Source organism: Alligator sinensis, unplaced genomic scaffold, assembly GCF_000455745.1.
Source record: "Alligator sinensis unplaced genomic scaffold, ASM45574v1 scaffold215_3, whole genome shotgun sequence".
NCBI classification, from domain to species: domain Eukaryota; kingdom Metazoa; phylum Chordata; order Crocodylia; family Alligatoridae; genus Alligator; species Alligator sinensis.
The window spans coordinates 651,989-671,664 of NW_005842175.1; the positions used below are offsets into that span (position 1 = coordinate 651,989).

Genomic DNA, 19,676 nt, shown 5'->3' on the forward strand with positions numbered 1-19,676 from the left:
GGGAGTTAAATAACCCAAAAAATGAAACAAATCCCCAGATTTTGGTTTGGTCAACTTGAAATGGTTTTCTACCCTAGTTTTACTTTTTGGCCACCAAACTGAAAAATCCATTTCCCCCCACAGTTTTATCCTTCCCTGTGTTATGGTGGGATTGTTTTTTTTGCCAGGAAGTCATCAGGCTTAGAAGCAGAGCAGTACAGAAAATGGCATTTCAAATCTATTGGGAATTTAGAGTTTTCAAAGTATTTTTTCTATGAGTTCAAAACAATACCCCAAATTCTTGGGTTCCTCTGCAAAACTTTTTTTATTTGGGGCACTCAACACATTACATTTTGAGCAGATTGGCTCATTCCAACTGTTTTAATATGATATTATAATAAAATTTCAAAAAGAAATGTTGTTTCCAAAAGAAGAGCCATAACACTTCCTATAGAAGGTTTCCCCCCCCCCCTTTTAAATTCAGAAACAAAATTTGGGTGAGATTGACTTGGTTTCAGAAACCATTTCTGTCAGTGTTTTTCTGACAATTCTGTTCCATACCAATGCCCACAACACACACAGCCCTGTCTGGGAATAAAGTTATGTCATGTTAAAGGGTTTGAGTTGGATGGGTGAATTTCACCCATGTGCACAAGATCAAATCAAGTTCTTTGCATCACTAATGTACTATTCAGATCTCCCCAAACAGGCTTGATTTAACTTCAAATAAAACACCAAAAAGGTTTCCTCTGTTCCTCTGTGGGGCATAAGCAGAAGCCAACTTTGTGCTGGCCTCCCTCTGCTGAGGGGTAAATGCCATTCAGCGTGTACCATGCCCTTCAGTGGACTGCTATGTTTTACAGTTGCTGTGTTGGCACACCAGGATCTCTTTGCTGGTTTTTGTGCATGCGTGTGTGGGTGGGGAAGAATGATGGAAAGTTGCTAAGAGCAAGAACAGTTTAACAAAAGTCACTCAGACAGTAGCTGTGGTTAAAGTGTTGAGGACCGATATCTGTATCATAGCATGTGGTTTCCCTTGCTGAGCACAGAAAGGTGGTCCAGCTGAGAGGGGGTGAGGGGAAAAATAAAATTAAATAAAAACTCTCCCTCAGGTCTCCTCTTATTCAAACTGATCTCTGAGTTGCTGAAGGGGTTTAGAAATGTGGAGCCTGAGACACGTGGGTGGACTGCTCAACCATATCAGTCTATCCATGTCTATATCATCCATTGGGCTACTACAGTTGAGGTACAACAGTTTTCTGTAGCTCGTGGCATACACAGAAGAATTGTGGCTAGTTTCATATCCACTAGCCTTTGACAGTAACTCATTTGGGGGTGGCCTTTGGCATGAAGCCAGAGCAAGACACAAACTTATATCTGTGGATGTTCGAGCACATGTGAAACCTATATCTGATTTTACAGTCCAATTCTTAGTCTCATTCCCAGACCAATTAGGCCTGGACTAATTTGCTCTTAATGAGCAGGAACTCTCTTCTTATGCCTACCAGGGAACATCCAACCCTCAGTCAGATGTGAGCAACAGGGTCTGGGCTAGGGAAAACACACTTGAGCTCCCTTGGGGGGCAGAAAAAATGTGACTAAACTAAGCCTCTCCATGTCACCCCTCTTTTTGTTTCTCTTCTGGTTTGGGGGTGCTTTAACTGAAATGGCCCATGCTACCCACGCAGACATCCCATCCAGTTACGGGGAGGCAGTATGGAGCAGCATTCTCTAAAGACATCATGATGCAAGGGGGAAAATGTTGCTTGCCAGAGCAATGAGAAACGAGCCTGACAGCTCTTATACTCAGTTCCTGCAATCCTCTTTTTGTGCATTTCAATCCCAGGGCAAATGTCTTTGTACTGGGTGGCTGATATGCAGCAAAGACAAGTCTACACAAGATTCTAAGCAGCCCGACTTCCTAGCAGCCAGAAAGGTGCACCCTACCTTTGTGGGATCCATGTTGAATTTCTTCCGGCCTACACTCAGATGTCTGTCCTTCTGCTCTGTTTTGCTGCAGACACAAAGGTGGAGAATCAAGCTTGAAAAACAATATTAAGCATGGGATTTCTATGAAAACTAGGAAATTTTTGGAACATCAGTACAGTGGTCATATGCCACTGCTGGCTCTCCTGGGAAATGGACAGGTCCTCACCTCTCGCTTTCATTCTGGAAGCCATCTATCTGGGCAATGACCTCAGCAATCTCATCCTTCAGTTTCTGGAGGAGAAAAAACACACCAAGTCAGTGAGGATACAAAGGGAAGGGAGAGAGGTCTTGTGCTCCACCTCATCCCTCAGTCATGACTAAAGCCCTGCTGTGTGGGCAGTCAACCAAGTAAACCCTCCACCACCCAAGAACTACTCATGCTGCCCTATTAAACTGGGCATGACTCTCTTTCATGACTTTGTCTACCCAAATTAGATGCAGCTTGAAACATGGCTGTCAAACATGGCTGAAAAACCTAGTTAAGCAGAGCCAAGGGGTAGGAGAACATGGACCCACGTTGGCTCTTGAGTGGATGTTGGATACTATGCCCAACCCATTGAGACCCTTCACCTACAGTCTCTACATTGTGTACACAGCCAGGGAAGGTGAAGAGAAGGCAGGTGGACTGGTGACTGTCCAAGGAGAGTCACTTTGAGTGTGGAGGTGCTAAGTTGTGAAACACAGGCACTTGTCATTCAGCAGTTGCTGCACACATTTATTGATGGTATTAAATTGAAGTTCATACCCTTTGAGCCTTTGGTAAGGCTGACCTCCAGCCAGATGCGACTGGATGGCAAAAGGAACTGAGTTCTTTGCGTTTTATTTGGGCCTATGTCTCTGTGCCTGCTTAGCTGATCAGCCCCTCAGGGCAAGGGCTGTCTCAGTATCTATATAGCAGCTAGAACAATAGAGCCCTGGTTTTGATCACTGCCAATATCTGCCAAACCCAATACTTTCTGGATTTTCCTGGGACTGTGTCTTTCAGTAACAGAGCAAGTAATTTTAGATATGCTAGCTACCCAACACTTGTAATAGCGTACCACAGACAAACAGAAATTCCCCAGGGAAAAAAAGGTCTGCGCTTGGACCCTGTGCCCCAGCCACACCATACAATGACCTATCACCAGCCAGCTTTGAGACTATAGTAGATTCACGCCATTGACCTATAGTCCAGTGTCCTGTCTCCTACCATCCCAGGTTCAGATGGTTTGGTTTTCCTGATCAGGTCTCCTACCTCCTCAATTGGTCTGTGCCTGGAGGCAATCACACACAAGCAAACAATGCACATGGGAGGAGTGCAGTGCTGTCCACAAAGAGAGAAATCCCTTCTTGACTGTGACAATCCCTCTGTAATTACCTATTTGCTACAGCCTTGCTTAATTTTCTCTTCTAATTCAGGTTTTTATGCTGTGTCCAGGATATCTGAGCACCTAAACATTGTGGGCCAGATTTCCAGCTGCTATGAATGAGCATGGGGGAAGGGGGGTTGCCTGCACACTGGAAAAAAAATTGATATGATGCCTCTCACTTTGGACCTTAGGAGTCTTTTGGACCTAGCCTGTTTGGATCTGGAGAGTCCTGTGAGTGGGTGGGCACCATTTGCTCTAAAGGGCAAATGAAAGTGCTCCAGGGCTCCCCCTTCAGCCGTCCAAGCGGTTCTTCATTCCTTGATGGAACCAGGGGTGGATTATAGGGTGATGGTGCCGTTGTCAGTGAGTGTGCCCCTTGGCAAACCAGGGGCAGCTCAGCCCAGGGGTCACCCATGGCATGGCCATGTGTGGGAGGGCGGATGACTGTACAGGCTTGGTGACACTGCCTGCTGCCATTGAAGGAGCACCCATGGGTCTGACTGTGGTGTGAGCTCGTGCACTTGTGACCAGCGTGGCAGCACAAGGAAAAAAAAATTATGATGCATGGAGGCTACAGGCTGTAGTCCTATAAATGGATGGATTCCAGTTGCTCTGAAGGGCAAATAAAAGTGCTCAAGGGCACCCCCTTTAACTGGCTAAGCGGTTCTTCATTCTTGGATAGAACCAGGGGCGGATTATGGGGTGATGGTGCCATTGTGAATAAGGGCACCCCTTGGGGAGCCAGGGGCAACACGGCCCAAGGCACCTATGCCAGGGCCATGTGTGGGGGGCTGGATGACCATGAAGGCTTGGCAGGGCTGCCTGATGCCAATCCAGGAGCACCTGTGGGTCTGACTGTGCTGTGATGTCGTGCCCGTGCAACGAAAAAACATGTCTGGAGGCTACAATCTGGGGCAGGTAGTGCGCACCTCCTCATTTCCAGCTAAGCCAGGGCCAAGGGCTAGGGGTGGGTCTGGGGCTCCCTGTGGGCAGCTGTGGCTTTGGGAGGGCTGGGTTTTGGCAGTGAGGGGATTAGTGGTTTGCCAGCACCCCTGATGTAATTACCAAAGAGATCAGTGGGGTGGATTGTTATTATCACCCCCTGCTGTAATTTACTGTGAATTGCTCACTGAGCTTTATTCAGTTTAAAAGCTGTCACTTGTACACAGCGATGTGACAAATTAAAACACACCATGTCAATTTTAATAAACCTATTTAATTTAGTGAGATTCATAGAGTGTACGGGGCTGAAAGGGACCCTGCAGATCATCAGGTCCAGCCCGCTGTCTCGAGGCAGGAAGACAACTGGGGTCAAGTGACCCCAGTGAGGTGACTGTCCAGTCTCCTCTTGAAAACCTCCAGGGTAGGTGACTGCACCACCTCTAGAGGGAGTTTACTCCACAATCTGGACACTCTAGATGTGAAGGAGTTTTTCCTGCTATTAAGCCTGAAGTGGCCTTCCAGGAGTTTATATCCATTGGTCCTGGTCTTCCCCAGGGCTGCCGTAATGAACAGTCGTTCACCAAGCTCCTGATGCACTCCTCTGATATAGCGGTAAGCCACTATCAAGTCCCATCTCAACCTTCTCTTCTTTAAGCTAAAGAGGCCCAGGTTCCTCAGCCTTTCCTCGTATGGCTTGCCGTGCAAGTCTCTGATCATACGGCTTGCTCTTCTCTGGACCCTCTCAAGTTTTTCCACGTCCTTATTGAAGTGCAGTGCCCAGAACTGAACACAGTACTACAACTGTGGTCTCACCAGTGCTGAGTACAATGGGAGTATCACTTCCTTAGTTTTACATGAGATGCATCGGTTGACGCATGCCGGCGTGTTGTTTGCCCATGTGTTATTTGAGGATTAAACTTCTGTCATGTGTACAAGTGCCCCATCGTTCCAGTGAGTTGCTCTTCAGGACTTGAACCTAGTTGCCAAGGTGTTGGACTGAAAGGCAGAAACTGTCTTTTTTGTAAAGAACCTTGTACCTGGGACTAGGTCAGTAACGGTTTCATGGCATTAGATAAGTAATGGGTAATAATTAACTGTAACCACCAATACTGAGCCAGATCCTCTGTAGGCACAAATTAGCACTGAGGCTTTGATGTCAACAGAGCTACCCCAGTTTACACTAGTTGATGATTTGGGCTGCTAATCCATTAAACTAGCCGGCCTTTTTTAAAGCATCTTACTTGCAGATCTCCTGCAGCAGGGTTTCACAAGCTGGGCATATGCTGGTTACAGACCATACTGGTGTAACTGAAACCTCAGAATTTGAGTTTGGATCACATCAGGGAAAGCCTCTCCTGTCAGGGATCTGCTATGGATGGTATGTGTTGCTTTGTAAAGAGCTACACTGGGGAAGGGGTTCTGGGAAGGTTTGTGTGTCACGAGGTGAAGAAGCAGGATGGTACCTACCTGAATGTCCTCCAGCAGCTCCTTCCTGTGCTTTCGGATAGTTTCTATTTCAGCCTCTTCAGCCTCAGTCAGGTCAGATGACCCTGCAAATACAAAAGGAAAGATCAATGCCATGGAGAATGGGTGCCATCTCAGGGCAAGGAAAGCCCCATATCACAACATCCCTAGGTAAGGCAAAGTCACCCCTGCTGAGCCCTTTCATCTTATAAACCTCTGCCAGGGTACCTTGCTTCTGTCTTGAGGCCTCCCTTGGCTATTATAATCCTAGGACCAATCCTTGCTCCACTGATGCTCCTCAGTCCTGACCCTGTAGTACCAATATTATACCAGTCCTTATCAGCACACCTTTACATCAACTCCTGTCTGTAATAACCCTCCTGTTTTCACTCCCAGGCCTGCCGTGAGCTGAATTGTCCTTTCCACATTATTTCATGCAAACAAGCGTGTTTTGTGAACAAGTTTGATTTATTTATTGGATTTACATGCCAATGTATTTGTTGGATTTATATGCCAAAAAGGCTCCAGGCAGCTTACAATAAAAACAAACAAACAAAAACAGAGCCACTCATAAGAGCAGATAAAATATTAAATACAATATATACTTCTATCACAAAAACTCCCCAAAATAAATCCAACTTGAACTTTTATAACAACTTTATTATGATAATAGGTGCACTGAAATAAATGTCCATTAGAATCGCAAGCTTCAATAAGGCAGTGATCTAAATATTAAGTATTGCCCATTTCTATACATATTTTCTCAGCAATCCAGGTAATTTTATTTAAAAAACAGCAATAGAAATGGCTGAGGAGACAGCCTAAGATTATTCCAGGTTGAGGAAGCAGTTTGGGGATTTAGAGCACCAGAGGAACTAGTGTGGGAAGGTTTTGTTTCCCAAGAACTATGGACTCCATCAAGACGCTAACTGGGCTATACTTGTCTCCTTTCTAATTTACAGGAAGTCAAGTAAATGATGACAGAAATGAGAAGACCACAGAATGATTCACAGAAGACCAAGTAGAAAAATTGGGGTGACAGCATAACTACTAAATATAATCCGAGCACTGCACAGCATGCTAAGCAAGAACAGCAGGGAAACAGGAACCTGAAGAAGCAGAAACTAAGAGTCTGTACCAGGGCTGAAGGAAGGCACCCCAAGGAGTCAGATCAGCCTGCAAGCACTGGGAGTATTTATTCTAGCTGAGCCTCAAGTCAGAGTCAGCACTGGTAGATATATATGGGGCCCATCTACTCAAGACATTTACTTTGCAGTTGTCTAGTTAGCTCTGCAGTAAAACATCACTGTCTACACATGTGGTGCTATTAGTATGGAGCAAACTAATTAACTCCATCATAGAACAGTACTGCCAAACACAAGTACTAGCTTATGGTGGAGTTACTGACCCCACAGCAATGCATGTGTAGATGGTGATAGGGCTGGTTGGGGCATGAGAGTGCTTCAGTGCAGGGGCTGCCTGCCAGCTAGCCCCTGCACTGAAGCACCCTTGTGCCCCAGGCACCACTCCGCAGCATATTGAGCTGGGTTGGAGCAGCCCTGGGCTGGCAGGTTGACCCCCCAGGCCCCTCCCAGCCGGGGCTGCTCCAGCCTGGCTCAATGTGCTGCAGTTCCAGGCGCACGTGCAAACAGCATGCCCAGGAGCAATAAACTCTGGTGCAAACTGCAGCGGAGTTTATTCAGTCACCTTAAGAGCATTTGTAGAGATGCCCAGCGGGCAAAGGGACACCCACAGGGTACAAAAATTTTCCACCCCATGTCAGGTCCGTCTAGCAGCAATCTCTCTCCATTGTTTCATAAGCCAAAATCCCCTGGGCCTCCCGTGTCTGGAGAGAAAGGGGAAGTCTTACCAGCTGCCTTGGAAACTCAGTGTGGATATCTCACTCAGAACCATTTCTAAAAATGTGATGGAAAAGGGGAAGGAACTGGCAGAAGTGAGGGAGAGGAAGGGGAAGACAAGAAAAAAGAACGTGCTCCAGATCACAGGTGCTCCCTCTCTCTGCATCACAGAAGATTTGGGCGTGGGCTGGCCCTATTCGAGAGCTCCTGCAGAGTCTTCTGTTATCTGCCACCCTTCTCCATAGCGCTGCATACTGAATGGAGTGGGTCCCCTGCACATTTCATATAAAAGGCGTAATCACCACTGTGGATGGCAATGGTGGCAGAAGGGGCTGGGCCAGCTAGGACAGCAGCAATGACTGGGCTGGCAGCAGTGACAGCTACCATTTTGGTGCCCCTCTAAATGACGCCCAGGGCTGGTGTACCAGTCATTCACCCCTTGTTATGCTACTACTCCACATGCCATGGGGCTGAACAGTGTTCAGAGTCTCTCCAAGCCACAGCCCTTCCCTGCCTGTCTCCAGATAGTGCCATAAATGCAGGAAAATCACCTTTTTTGGGATGAGACTGCTGAGGCTGGAGAGAGCTGGGTGAACAGGAGCTTGGAAGCTCAGGCTAAGTGGCAGTGTGTTCCTCCAATTTGGGAAGAAGCCCTTTGTGGGGACAGGAGGAAGATGCCATGTTTCAAGCCACCATGATATGTGAGTAGGGCAGGAAAACCCCAATTGCCCAGCTTCCCTCAACAACCACTATCACAGGTTATCATGATGCACAGCCTGCTGTGGGGGCTACAGTACTCTGCCTCAAATTCCTAGCTGGGCTGTACCCAACCTGTCTTTGGGTGCAACTAATAAGAGAAAAGGCCCAAAGGCAGATTTGCTTGATGCTTTTTATAGCCCCACCCCTGGGGTCCACAGAAGACCAATTTAGAGACTGGAGCAGGCTGTGTAAACAATGAGGAGTTAAATGTCACACAGGGATATACAAACCACCATGCTTCTGGTGCATGGAGAGTAAATAGGAAGGGAACAAGTAGAAAAAATGGAAGATGCAAGCATGATGAACTGTGAGTGTGGCAGTGGGGAACTGTCTAGACGCAAGCCCAGGTACCCACAAACTCTGCTACCTCTGTACTGGAAAGTGAATGGGTGAGGGGGGGGGGAGGTGGCAGCTCTATATGAGCTCAACCACACACTTGCAAGCCAGCTTCTCAACCCAGATTCAGTTCACCTCTAGGTACACTTTTGAGGGCTTTGAGAGAGGCTGGTAGTGGGATTGGACCCCTCTGCACACCGTGACACACAGGGTGTTTCCACACTGTGTCCTTGATGCTTTTGGGCAGAGACATTTCTGGACGTGCCCTAGCCACCTACACATGCGAAAACCTGGAAATGCAGTGGGAAAGTCACCCTGGGGGCCTCTCCCAGAGCTCTTTACTGCTGGGGATGTGGTGTAGAGATACTTAAATAGGACTGCCGTGTATGCACAGAGGCCAGGCATCCAAATGGGTGCAGCTGTAAGCACAAACAATTGTCTCTGCAGTTTCCTCCCTTGTTTAGTAATGGGTGCAAAACTGTGCCAGCAATACTGAAGGTAGGGCTGGGACCAGACTGAAAACCAGAACCCACAATACTGAGGCCTGCGTTCCACTTTGGGCCCAGGCTGAGCTGTGAGTCAGTGTGAAACAGCAGCAGAGCGCTGAGCCCCTTACTCCGGCATGGATGCCGCTCCAAGCCTTGCCAGCATTTTGAACCTAGCCCATCCGTTCCCCCCTGCTCCGGCGTAGAAGCTGACTCTCCCTCACCTAACGGAGCCAACGTCTCCATCTGCATACAGTTCTCTTGTATAGCAGCACCCCCGGTGTAAGTCCACAGCACAGGTGAACGTGTCTACCTTTCCACCTCAGCCACGGACTCTGATGGAAGCTGAGGCCCACTGGCGGCAGAACAATTTCTCCAAAAACTACGCATCAGCAAGCTTTTATCACTGAATGAGCCACCAAATCAATGTAATCTCTTGATCCCTAGACAATGCCTCTGACACAGAGAGTGAGGCCGGCTTTTGAAGTGGTGCTGGCTAGCTGTGGTCCTGGGGTAGCTAGGCATTTTTGCACTGCTTCAAAGTAGGTCTTCTGCAACTGGTCCATCATCTCGTTCTATGTTTGTACAGCGCCTAACATCACAGGATACTGGGGCACCACTCCAGGACAAATCCCAAATGGCAAAAAGAACTCATTCTGTCTATTCACAAAAGTAGGACAACTTCCCTTACACGGCAGACAATGCATTTGGAGAGCCACGTTTTCCTTGAACAACTAACCTGAAAAAAATATGTCCCTGCTTTGTACAGAGAGGTGAGGGCTCTCCCTGCCCTGGTTTTGGTAGTCTATGAGCTGGTTGCAACACTTCCTTTCAGGCACTAAGGGCCTGATTTTCCTAAGAACTCTAGTCCCCTTTAGACAGCTAAAGGAAGTGGCCAGAGACTGCGAAGCACTCAGTGCCCAGCCTCTCTTGCAACAGCTTGAGAGAACTTCAAGGAAATTGGGCCCCTTGGTGCAGGATTTGACGTGGGGACCAGAGGGTTTTCAGCTCCCACTCCTTGTTCATGGCCTTAGCTATGCCATCTTTGTGGATATGAGGTGATATCAGAGACAGATGGCAGCTGTGTCCTTGTGTTAAGATCCTTTGTATTTTTCCCCCTGGAGAAAGTGTGTCCTCTCCCTTGAAACCTCATGTCCTTTCTCAGCATGGGTCACACCCAATATCTGCCTTTTGGGATTGCCTCCAGAGCACCTTTGTCTACTAGATCCCAGGTCTGCTGCACTGCACCCAGCAAACCAGGAAATCAAAGAGTTTTGATCTTTCTCAGCCCCTGGGTTTGTGGCTAATTTCCTCCCACCTACTTCTGCCTCTCTATACCCCTCTAAAACAACTGCTGCAAGGCAAGGGAGAGATTCAGGCCAATCAATCTTTCTTCTTCTCTTGGGGTGGGGGTGGGGGCAGGTGGAAAGGTATTTAGCTGTGCTATCCTGAAGTCAGGTAGAGGCAGGGCAGGGTGGCACTTCAGGTTGGTGATTCTCAACCAGAGCACTGCAATATACTTTTAAGGGTGTCCTGCAGTGCCATGTAATATTAGCACTGTTAGGTGTGCAAAAACCTTCACAGGATGAGCGGAGAGATTTTAAAATAGGAATCCATAGTGTCACAGATATTTTGACCTATTGTGGTTTTCCTGAGTTCTTTGCAACAGAAGAATTGCTCTATTATTTTTCTGTAGTTAAAAAACAAGTGAAAGCTCAAAGCTGGCATTTTCTGAGGGGTCCTTGAATCTAAAAAGGTTCAGAACCACTGTCCTAGAGAGTGACTGGTTCAAAGAAGCACAGGCATTTGTCAGCAACAGACTGCTTCATCAGGTGCTAACAACCCTCCTCTCTGGGGGGCCGATTTATTATTACTGTGCCCCAGGTAGTCACTTGCAATGCACAGTTGGTGCAGATTTGCACCACATGAAGACACTGGTAATTTACAGCCACTGTCCACTGGTCTGATCCTGGTAGAAATAACTACGCTGGGTGCAGTGCAAGGGTGAATCAGCCCTGCCTGGTGCAGGAGGACTATGTTGTAGCATTTGCAGTCTGCTCTTTCTGCACCTCTATTCCTGTCACGCTGAGGCTACATCAAAGGAAACCATTGTCTGTAGTCACATGTTGACCACCATCCCAAGTGCCACGTACTCCTGATACCCTAGCTTGGGCCAGGAAAATTGCCCTCTACCCTTTTGCCACCTACCTAGGCTGAGGGTCAGCCTCTGAATACAGTTCTGACCCAGCACCAATTCAAGTCGGTAGGGTGACACTGATTGATATCAGGGAGGAACTGTCTGGAGGTAGGGGGGGAAGCCAATACCTCCACAGAGAAGACACCTCTCCCTATAGCACATCGTCCACAAAACTACAAGCCCTTTGCAGAGCTTCTAAGAAACCTCTTGGCTATGTTCACCCGTCCCATCCCCATGGCAGCTGCTAGCCCTAATTGAATCAATCTGACCTGACAGCATTTACAGAATGAGCAGCACTTTGATCAACAAGGCAGGGGGAAGATGTGGCCAAATCTCTTTAAGGAAAGACTTACCGATGGGACAAACATCCATGCTGAAATGTCACTCAGAGGCAAATTCTCTTTGTGCGACTGCGAGTTCCTCTTTCCCCGCTGCTCTTTCAGGCGTCTGGCGGAATTAATGCGACTTCACCCCAGAGTCTAAAATTGTGTCAGCTGGAGGAGCTGCGGCTCCACCCCCTGGTTCCTCCCCACAAGCTCATATGGGTGAGGGAAACTACAAGCTCCAACTGTTAGAAGCATGCAGACTCCGGTTACTTCTTACATAAAAACCCACAAGAGAAAGCCAGTGTGTCTTTCCATTGGCACTCGCTCAGCTCATTGCTGGGGGTGACTGTGCTCTGGTTTTATCCAGCCTGCTCTAGAGACAGAGGGAGCATAAAACAGCTGCCTTAGGGTGTGGTTTTATGATGGAGAAAGACTCCCCCCCTACCACAACTCAAAGTAGCTCAGCAATTGGTAGAGAGTGGATGAATATTCCAATATTTGTGTGGGCCTCCGGTAGGTTCCTGCTGCCAATGAAATGACATGACCTGGATCCTTTACTCCCATCTCAAATGGGTCCTCTTCTGACTAGCATCATCAGGAAGGAGTGGATCAAGCCTAGAGTTGTCCCAGTATGGAGGGAGTGTCCCAGTATGGAGGGAGCTGGCACTGACCTGGCCCGAGCTATGTCTGCTCTGATGAAAAATAGAGGGCTTTAGCTGGCAGAGCAGTCAGTCTCTCTGTCACTTACTCTCTTCCTCTCTCTCCAGCCCCGGAAGGCTGCACACTTCCCCTTAAGCTAATCACTCTTGGTTGCTATGTCCGTGGTCTTTTGTACGTGACAGCCCTCATAACTTCTGCAGGAGGGGCCTTCATGCCCACACAGAAAGCTCAGCAGCTGGCGTGCACACCTTGAGATCCCCCTTTCCAAATCAGCAGGGCAAAGAATCAGCACAGAATAAAAAAAATCTAGCACATGAGGAGTATGGCTGTCTGGGCACAAAGCTTTCCCCTTGTCCAAATTACAGCTGCAAATTTTGAGAGGATGCCACTTTTCCATGCCCAATGGGCATGGGCCTGGCAAGACTCCCACTACTTTGTCAATGCAGCAGCACCCTGCTCTGTATCATTCTGGCCCATTCCAGTTTGGCCTCCCAACACTGTCAACAACACAGCCAAGATGGTATAACCACCGCCTCTAAACCTAACACTGGCCTGGCATCCTGCCAAGAATCAAACACTCTATGATTGTGAGTGACTGGCGTCCTGAAGACCACAGCCAGGCAGCCCTAGGGAAGACTGTGAATAGCTTGTGGTCTTTAGGATGAATCAGCAACCAGTCTTCACCCTTCAGATTCCATAGTCAAGGTTGTCTTGCAAGGAAGATGGCTACAAATTTCCTTTCGGAGGGGGGTGAAAAAAGTTGTCCAGTGTAAGCTACCATTTATAGGTCCCTCAGGTGAGAGGAGATCCAACAGAACAACCCTGCAGGGGACCCATATAGATCAAGCAATGCACTGATCAGTCTTGACCTCCTGATTTCTCCATCAATCCAGTCATATGGAGAGCTCTGCTGAAAGACCTCATTTATACCGACTGAATCCCTCACTCTCCAATCCTGTATCTCACACATTTCCCTGTCTTTGTCCTGGTGTCCAGCTTACTGTTCCAGTACCGTGATCCCAAGACAGCTCTACTGAAGAACTCACTGCTCACTTTCAGGAAACCATGCCACGCCACCCCAGGACTGGATACCCCACCCTGATGCATTTCAATTGTGGCATGTAGCACCCATTGTTATTCCAGACTTGACATATTGGCCAATAGGGCTGTGTGAAGCAGAAACGTTTCATCTTGACCAATGTTTTGACAGAACAGTGTTTCATTTTGACTTTTATTTTGAGTTGAAATGGCGGTTCCGTTTCGTTCCGTCGAAACGTTTTGCTGTTTTGACCCTGTTTCGATGTTTCGCCCATAGGATATAATGGGGAAGGTTGAAACAGGCTACAATTTTGTGATTTCTGGCCAGATTTGGATGAAACTTGCAAGAATAGTAGTATCTTCTGAGGGCATGATGCATGCTAAGTTTCAAGAAGATAGGTACATGGGGTTCAGAGAAAATGCCCCCCAAAATCCTGAAAGTAAAACTTGTGTCATGTGTATGTGTTAAGACACAGTGGGGCCAAAACTGCAGGCTTGCTAGCCCCTTCTGAGACCACAAAGCCTGCTAGTTTTAAGAAGATTGGTGCAGGGCTTTGGGGAAAACTGCACCCCAAATTCTTGAAAGCAAAGCTCATGTCACATGTATGTGTTAAGCCACAGTGGAGTCAAAACTGTAGAGATGGTAGCCCCTGGTGAGGCCACAAATCCTGCCAAGTTTCAAGGTGATAGGTGCAGGGGCTTGGGGGAAACTGCACCTCAAGCTGCTGACAGGCAAAACTCGTGATATAGATAACCCTGTGTGTGTTAAGGCACAGTGGGCTGAAAACTGCAGGGGTGGTGGCCCCTGCTCAGGTCACAGAACATGGCAGATTTCAAGAAGATAAGTCAGAGGTGGGCAAAATGTGGCCTGGGGTCCGGATGCAGCCTGCCAGGCCATTCTATCTGGCCTGCAGGGCCCCTAAAAAATTTAGAAAATTAATATTAATCTGCCCTGAGCTGCCTGTCATACAGCCCTCGATGGCTTGCCAAAACTCAGTAAGCGGCCCTCTGCCCAAAATAATTGCCCACCCCTGTGATAAGTGCAGGGCTTTAGGGAAAACTGCACCTCAAGCTGTGGATAAGCAAAACTCGTGACATGGGTGCTTGTGCACCTGTGTCTGTCTTCAGGCACTGGAGGGTGGGGGAGGTACTACTGCAGGCCTGGCTGCTAAGCTACTGTGTTACCAGTTACCAATTAATCATGATTCACTCCAGGGACCAGCTCAATACACAGGACCTAGCTACTATATAACAACTTAACAAGCTTGGATTAACACCTACAAAACCACAGACTAAGGAGAGGAAATAATCAATACATACAATCAACGGCCCCAAGACAGACTCAGTCAGTTGCACAAGCACCCATGTCACGAGTTTTGCCTGTCAGCAGCTAGAGGTGCAGGGCCCCAGAACCCCCCTGCACCTATCTCCTTGACAGCTGGCAGGTGTCGTGGCTGCAGCAGGGGCTACCACCCCTGCAGCTTTCACCCTGCTGTGCCCTAACACACACAGTGTCACCCATGTCACGAGTTTTGCTTGTCCGCAGCTTTGAGTTACAGCTTCCCCCAAACCCCTGCACTTATCTCCTTGAAACTTGGCAGGCTTTGTGGCCTCAGCAGGGGCTAGCAAGCCTGCAGTTTTGACCCTGCTGTGGCTTAACATATACGTGTGACATGAGTTTTGCTTTCAGGATTTAGGGGTGCAGTTTCTCTGAACCCCCTGCACCTATCTCCTTGAAACACAGCAGGCTTTCTGGCCTCAGCAGGGGCTAGCATTCCTGTAGTTTTGACCCTCCTGTGGCTTAACACATACAGAGGACACGTTTGGCTCAGGATTTTGGGGTGCAGTTTCTCCAATCTCCCTGCACCTATCTTCTTGAAACTTGGAACTCTTTATGCCCTCAGAAGAAGCTACCATTTCTGCAAGTTTTATCCAAATCTGGCTAGACATGGCAAAACTATAGGCTGTTTTGACCTTCCCCATTATAGCCTATGGGTGAAACGTTGAAACAGCATCGAAACAGCAAAACGTTTTGACTTGCCTCATTTCATTTCAAAGCTGTTTTGACCATATCTGTTTCATTTTGATGTTGCTGTTTCAACCTCAAAACAGGTCGAAACAGCGTCAAAACAAAACTGGTGGCGAAATTTCGCACCGCCTTATTGGCCAATACACCTCACTCTGGCTCTACAGCGCCTTCTGCTACGCACTCCTGGCTCCTGACCCAACCCAAAAGAGCAGGTGCACTCACTAATCACCACGTCCCTTCTATACGGGCATAGCAATAGTAAACTACTGTCAATCCTTCTAAACCATGGTGTATGCATGAGATGTCATCAGGACCTTTGATGCATACACCTAGGCAGGAGTATGGAGAAGTCGAAGCTGTCTAGACCTTCCATCCCCCTTTAGACAGTATCCAAAGGCCAGACCAAATCTGGAACCTCAATGACTGTAGTTACATGCACATCTGGGAAACCAAACCCAGGTCTCCTGCATGACAGAACAAGGGTTTTACCACTGAACCACAACAGCAGGTTATATGGACATAAATTTTAACAAAAATATATAAAAAGGAACATTGACCACTAGCTACAAGGGGAGAAATTCTATGTATGTTCTACTATTCCAGGCTTAAGCTCTAAGATAGAAGATCATCTGTTTTGTGGAACCATGTGGTGTCTTTATAATGCAGCTAGACATCTAGCACATACTAGCAAGTGTGGCACTGGAAATTGCGTCCTTATGTGGTTTGGCATCCAAGACAGGAAGTTTGGGGAGGGGGTGTAGGAGCCTATTTTTTATAAGGCAGCTGCAGCTGAGACCACAAACAAAGCTGATGCCACAACCTGCTTTGTCTCAGAGTGATGCCTGAACACCACATGCAACCAAAAGGGAAAAATACGTTGATAATATATATATTATTGGTCCCAAATTGCTGATAGTCTTTGGAAATGTGGAAGGCCCCTGGAAGAAGTTCAAACAGCACGTTACTCTGCCCCTGAAGCAGTGGATGACTGTAAAGGGGAAGACTTATTTTTGGCAACGGTCCTTGATGTGCTTAATAGTTTTCAGTTAACTCAGGCAGAGACCTAACTATGAAACTGAAGTGCAGAAATTTGAGGATTACTGTACTCCAAGTAAAAAAGAAACATACTAACAATGTGGCTTTTATCAGAGAGGACAACAGGAATGTGACTCTATAGTGGGGTAATCTGAGGCCAAAGTTGTTGCAATTTTTGCAGGGATAACTACACTGGGATTTTGAACAAAAAAAAAAAAATCAGAAAGGGATTGCTGGAAGGCCCACAATGAACTCCTGGCAAAGAGCTTAAGGTTGCCAGGAATGGGAATCACCTTGTCCAGAATGAGGCGTGCAGAGTGTGGACAGTGCAATATGATGGAGATTCCAAAATACCACAAAAAAGAGATGTGAAGCAGAAAAACACAGGGAACTCAAAAGTCAGAGACCAGCATGAACAGCAGCATGAGGAACTGAACATGCTGCAGCAACCTGCTCAAGCCACAGCAATGCTCAGCAAATGGGAGGAGATGGAAAAAATCTGCAACAGGTTACAGCCCTTTTCAAGAGTTTGGTAGGCCAGCAAAGAACATGCAGCATGGACAAAAGGAGTGTCCTCTCTAGCTCATATGAATTTCTCACAAGAGTGGTAGATAGGACTGCAGCACAAGATGAGGGGACTACAAACCTGAAAGCAAACAAGGCACTTATTACCTTTAAATTGGACACTGGTTCACAAGTCAAGGATTTGTGAGAAACACCGTTAGCAATTCTAAAAAAAGGCACCGATAGTAGGAGATAAACAGATACCACTCAAAGCTTACCGTGGAGAGTTTATTCCCACTTAAGGATTGTGGGAACTAGATGTATGAGTAAATAATAAATTGGAAAAGAAAGGGTTTGTAACAGTACCGTGGAAGAGAGTACTCATTATTGGGTTAAAGTGTGTCAAGTCCTTGGTCTCATCAAAAGGCTGTACTCATTGGAGGTGAAGAGGGATAAACACTTAAAACAGAGTCTGAAGACTTTTTCCCCAGGGAATAAGGAAGCTCTCAACAAAAAACAGAATAGAGCCCCATGCTTTGAGCAATATGTTTTCGTTCGAAGAAAGACGCTAAGAAAAGCTGATAGGTTTTTGCTCCGGGAGTTATACAGTGATTAAAAGAACCAATGGAGTAAGAGCATTTATTAGTCTTTGTTTTGCCTAGGTATAGACATCAAATAATTAAGTAAATAGGGTAAAAAATAATAAAGAGTGCGTGTGTTGGAGGGCAGGGGGAGCTATGCACTCCTGGCTCCTTTCCACTCCTGCTCACTAATCACCATTTCCCTTCTATATGGATATAAATTATAACACAAGCATGTAAGAAAGATATGTTCTCCACTACCTAAAAGAAGAGAAATTCTGAGAGAGATGGATGATGCCAAATACTTATCTATACTGGATGTGTCTGTAAGGCTAGGCAGGCACACTTAGAAAAAGAAGTACACATTTGTATCTATTCAGTAGTGCCTTTGTGGAGACACTTTCCACATACTGCCATGTGGGTTATGTTCAACACGCAAAGAATTTCAGCAGAACTTGCAACAACATTTTCCTGGCATACAAAGTACTAAGATCTACACAGATGACGTTCTGACTGAGAGAAAAAAAGCAGCCGTGGAACAATGTCCAAAGTGATGGATTGCAGCATCAATCTCATTAAAAAAAACCAAAAACCTCTGCCAGTCATAAAGGAAATGTGGACTGTGATTGACAGAGGAACAGCTCAGGAGGAGAACCCGCAGGAAGTGACTAAGTCTATTAGGAAAGGTTTGCTGAGACAGCATGTTCCCAGCTCTCATTACTAATTCAATGAAGAGTGCTAAGCTCTGCATGGGATGCTGTTCAAAGGCACCAAGATGGTGATCCTTAAGTTACTAGAGGAAAACAAATGATAAAGAGTACATGAGATCCTTTAGGCATTGAAAAAGCTAAAAGATATTTCATATTGATCTCAGGTAAACAGCAACATCAAGGTAGTTGTCAAGCCTTTCTGCCTATACCCAAAATAACAGGGCAAATCAAGCAGAAAAACCCACATTAATGGCACAGAAAATAATGTCTCCCATACATTCCCCTGCAGTTTAAAATAAGCACAGGTTTATTAGTTTTTTTAACTACCTATAAAATATTATTCACTTCTCCATTCTCCTCACTTTCCTGAGCTAGCCTTACTAGACCATACAACACATAACCAGGTAACTGGACACCTCAATTCTGTTTTTGCTAGACCTAACATACCTGTCAGAGAAATCTTAAAGAGACCACCTGTAAGATTTCAAGCAGTTTGCGTTGAAATTTGGGTCTAGACATTCAAATTCTAGTCCCCCTTTTCTCCAAACTAATAAGTAGTTTTAACTAACGACCACCACATCACGACGAGAGACATGCTAGGATGGGGCGGGCTCCACCTTTCCCCTAAAGGTAAGCGTGTGTTCTCTTTTAGGTTGGCGGACCTACTCCGGCGGGCTTTAAACTAGGCTCGTCAGGGGAAGGGGAAGATGAGGGTGGAGGATACATCAGACTACCAGACCAAACGGCGCCCACAACTACAGCCCAGCCCAGACCGACAAGCGTAGCAGATAAACAGGTAAGAGATGTGGACCAGGGGAATGCTGGGACTAGGGGGTCAGTATACACATCTACTGGAGGCCTGAAATGCCTCTACACTAATGCCTGTAGCTTGGGGAACAAGCAGGAGGAACTCGCCCTTCTGCTGGCTGACACCAGCCCGGACATTGTGGGGATTACGGAAACATGGTGGGACTCCAAGCATGATTGGGCGGTGAATGTCAAGGGCTATAGGCTGTACAGGAGGGACAGGATAGGAAAGAGGGGTGGGGAGTGGCACTCTATATCAAGGAGGAATACACATCCTCGCTAATTAGTAAAGAGTCAGGGGAGAAGCACTCTGAAGTGCTTTGGGTTAGGGTTCAAGGCAAAAGAGGGGAAAGGGACCTAACGGTGGGAGTTTACTATAGACCACCCAACCAAGGAGAGGAGCTTGACCAGGAATTCTTGGGTCAGCTCACCGAGGTAGCGAAGGCTAAGGATGTGGTAGTCATGGGGGACCTGAACTTCCCAGACATCTGCTGGGAGGAGCAGTCAGCCAGGCCTGAGTGCTCCCGTAGGTTCTTAGACAGAGTCCAGGACCTTCATCTAACCCAGGAGGTGCACAGCCCCACCAGGGGGGATGCCTTGTTGGACTTGGTGTTGGCCACAGGCGAC

The 19,676-nt window shown here is 47.1% G+C and overlaps 1 protein-coding gene across 1 annotated transcript in view; it reads right to left on the minus strand.

Annotated features, from left to right (window-relative positions):
* The window catches only part of CYTH4 (cytohesin 4), a 21,233-nt gene extending 9,401 nt beyond the window's left edge, over positions 1 to 11,832 (minus strand). Inside the window, exons 1-4 of the mRNA XM_025206854.1 lie at positions 11,713 to 11,832; positions 5,727 to 5,809; positions 2,135 to 2,199; positions 1,927 to 1,993 (exon numbers count right to left, since the gene is read on the minus strand). Of these exons, the coding sequence (XP_025062639.1) occupies positions 1,927 to 1,993; positions 2,135 to 2,199; positions 5,727 to 5,809; positions 11,713 to 11,731 (234 nt within the window). The 5' untranslated portion in view covers positions 11,732 to 11,832. The remainder of the gene's footprint in view (positions 1 to 1,926; positions 1,994 to 2,134; positions 2,200 to 5,726; positions 5,810 to 11,712) is intronic.
* Positions 11,833 to 19,676: the final 7,844 nt, after the last annotated feature.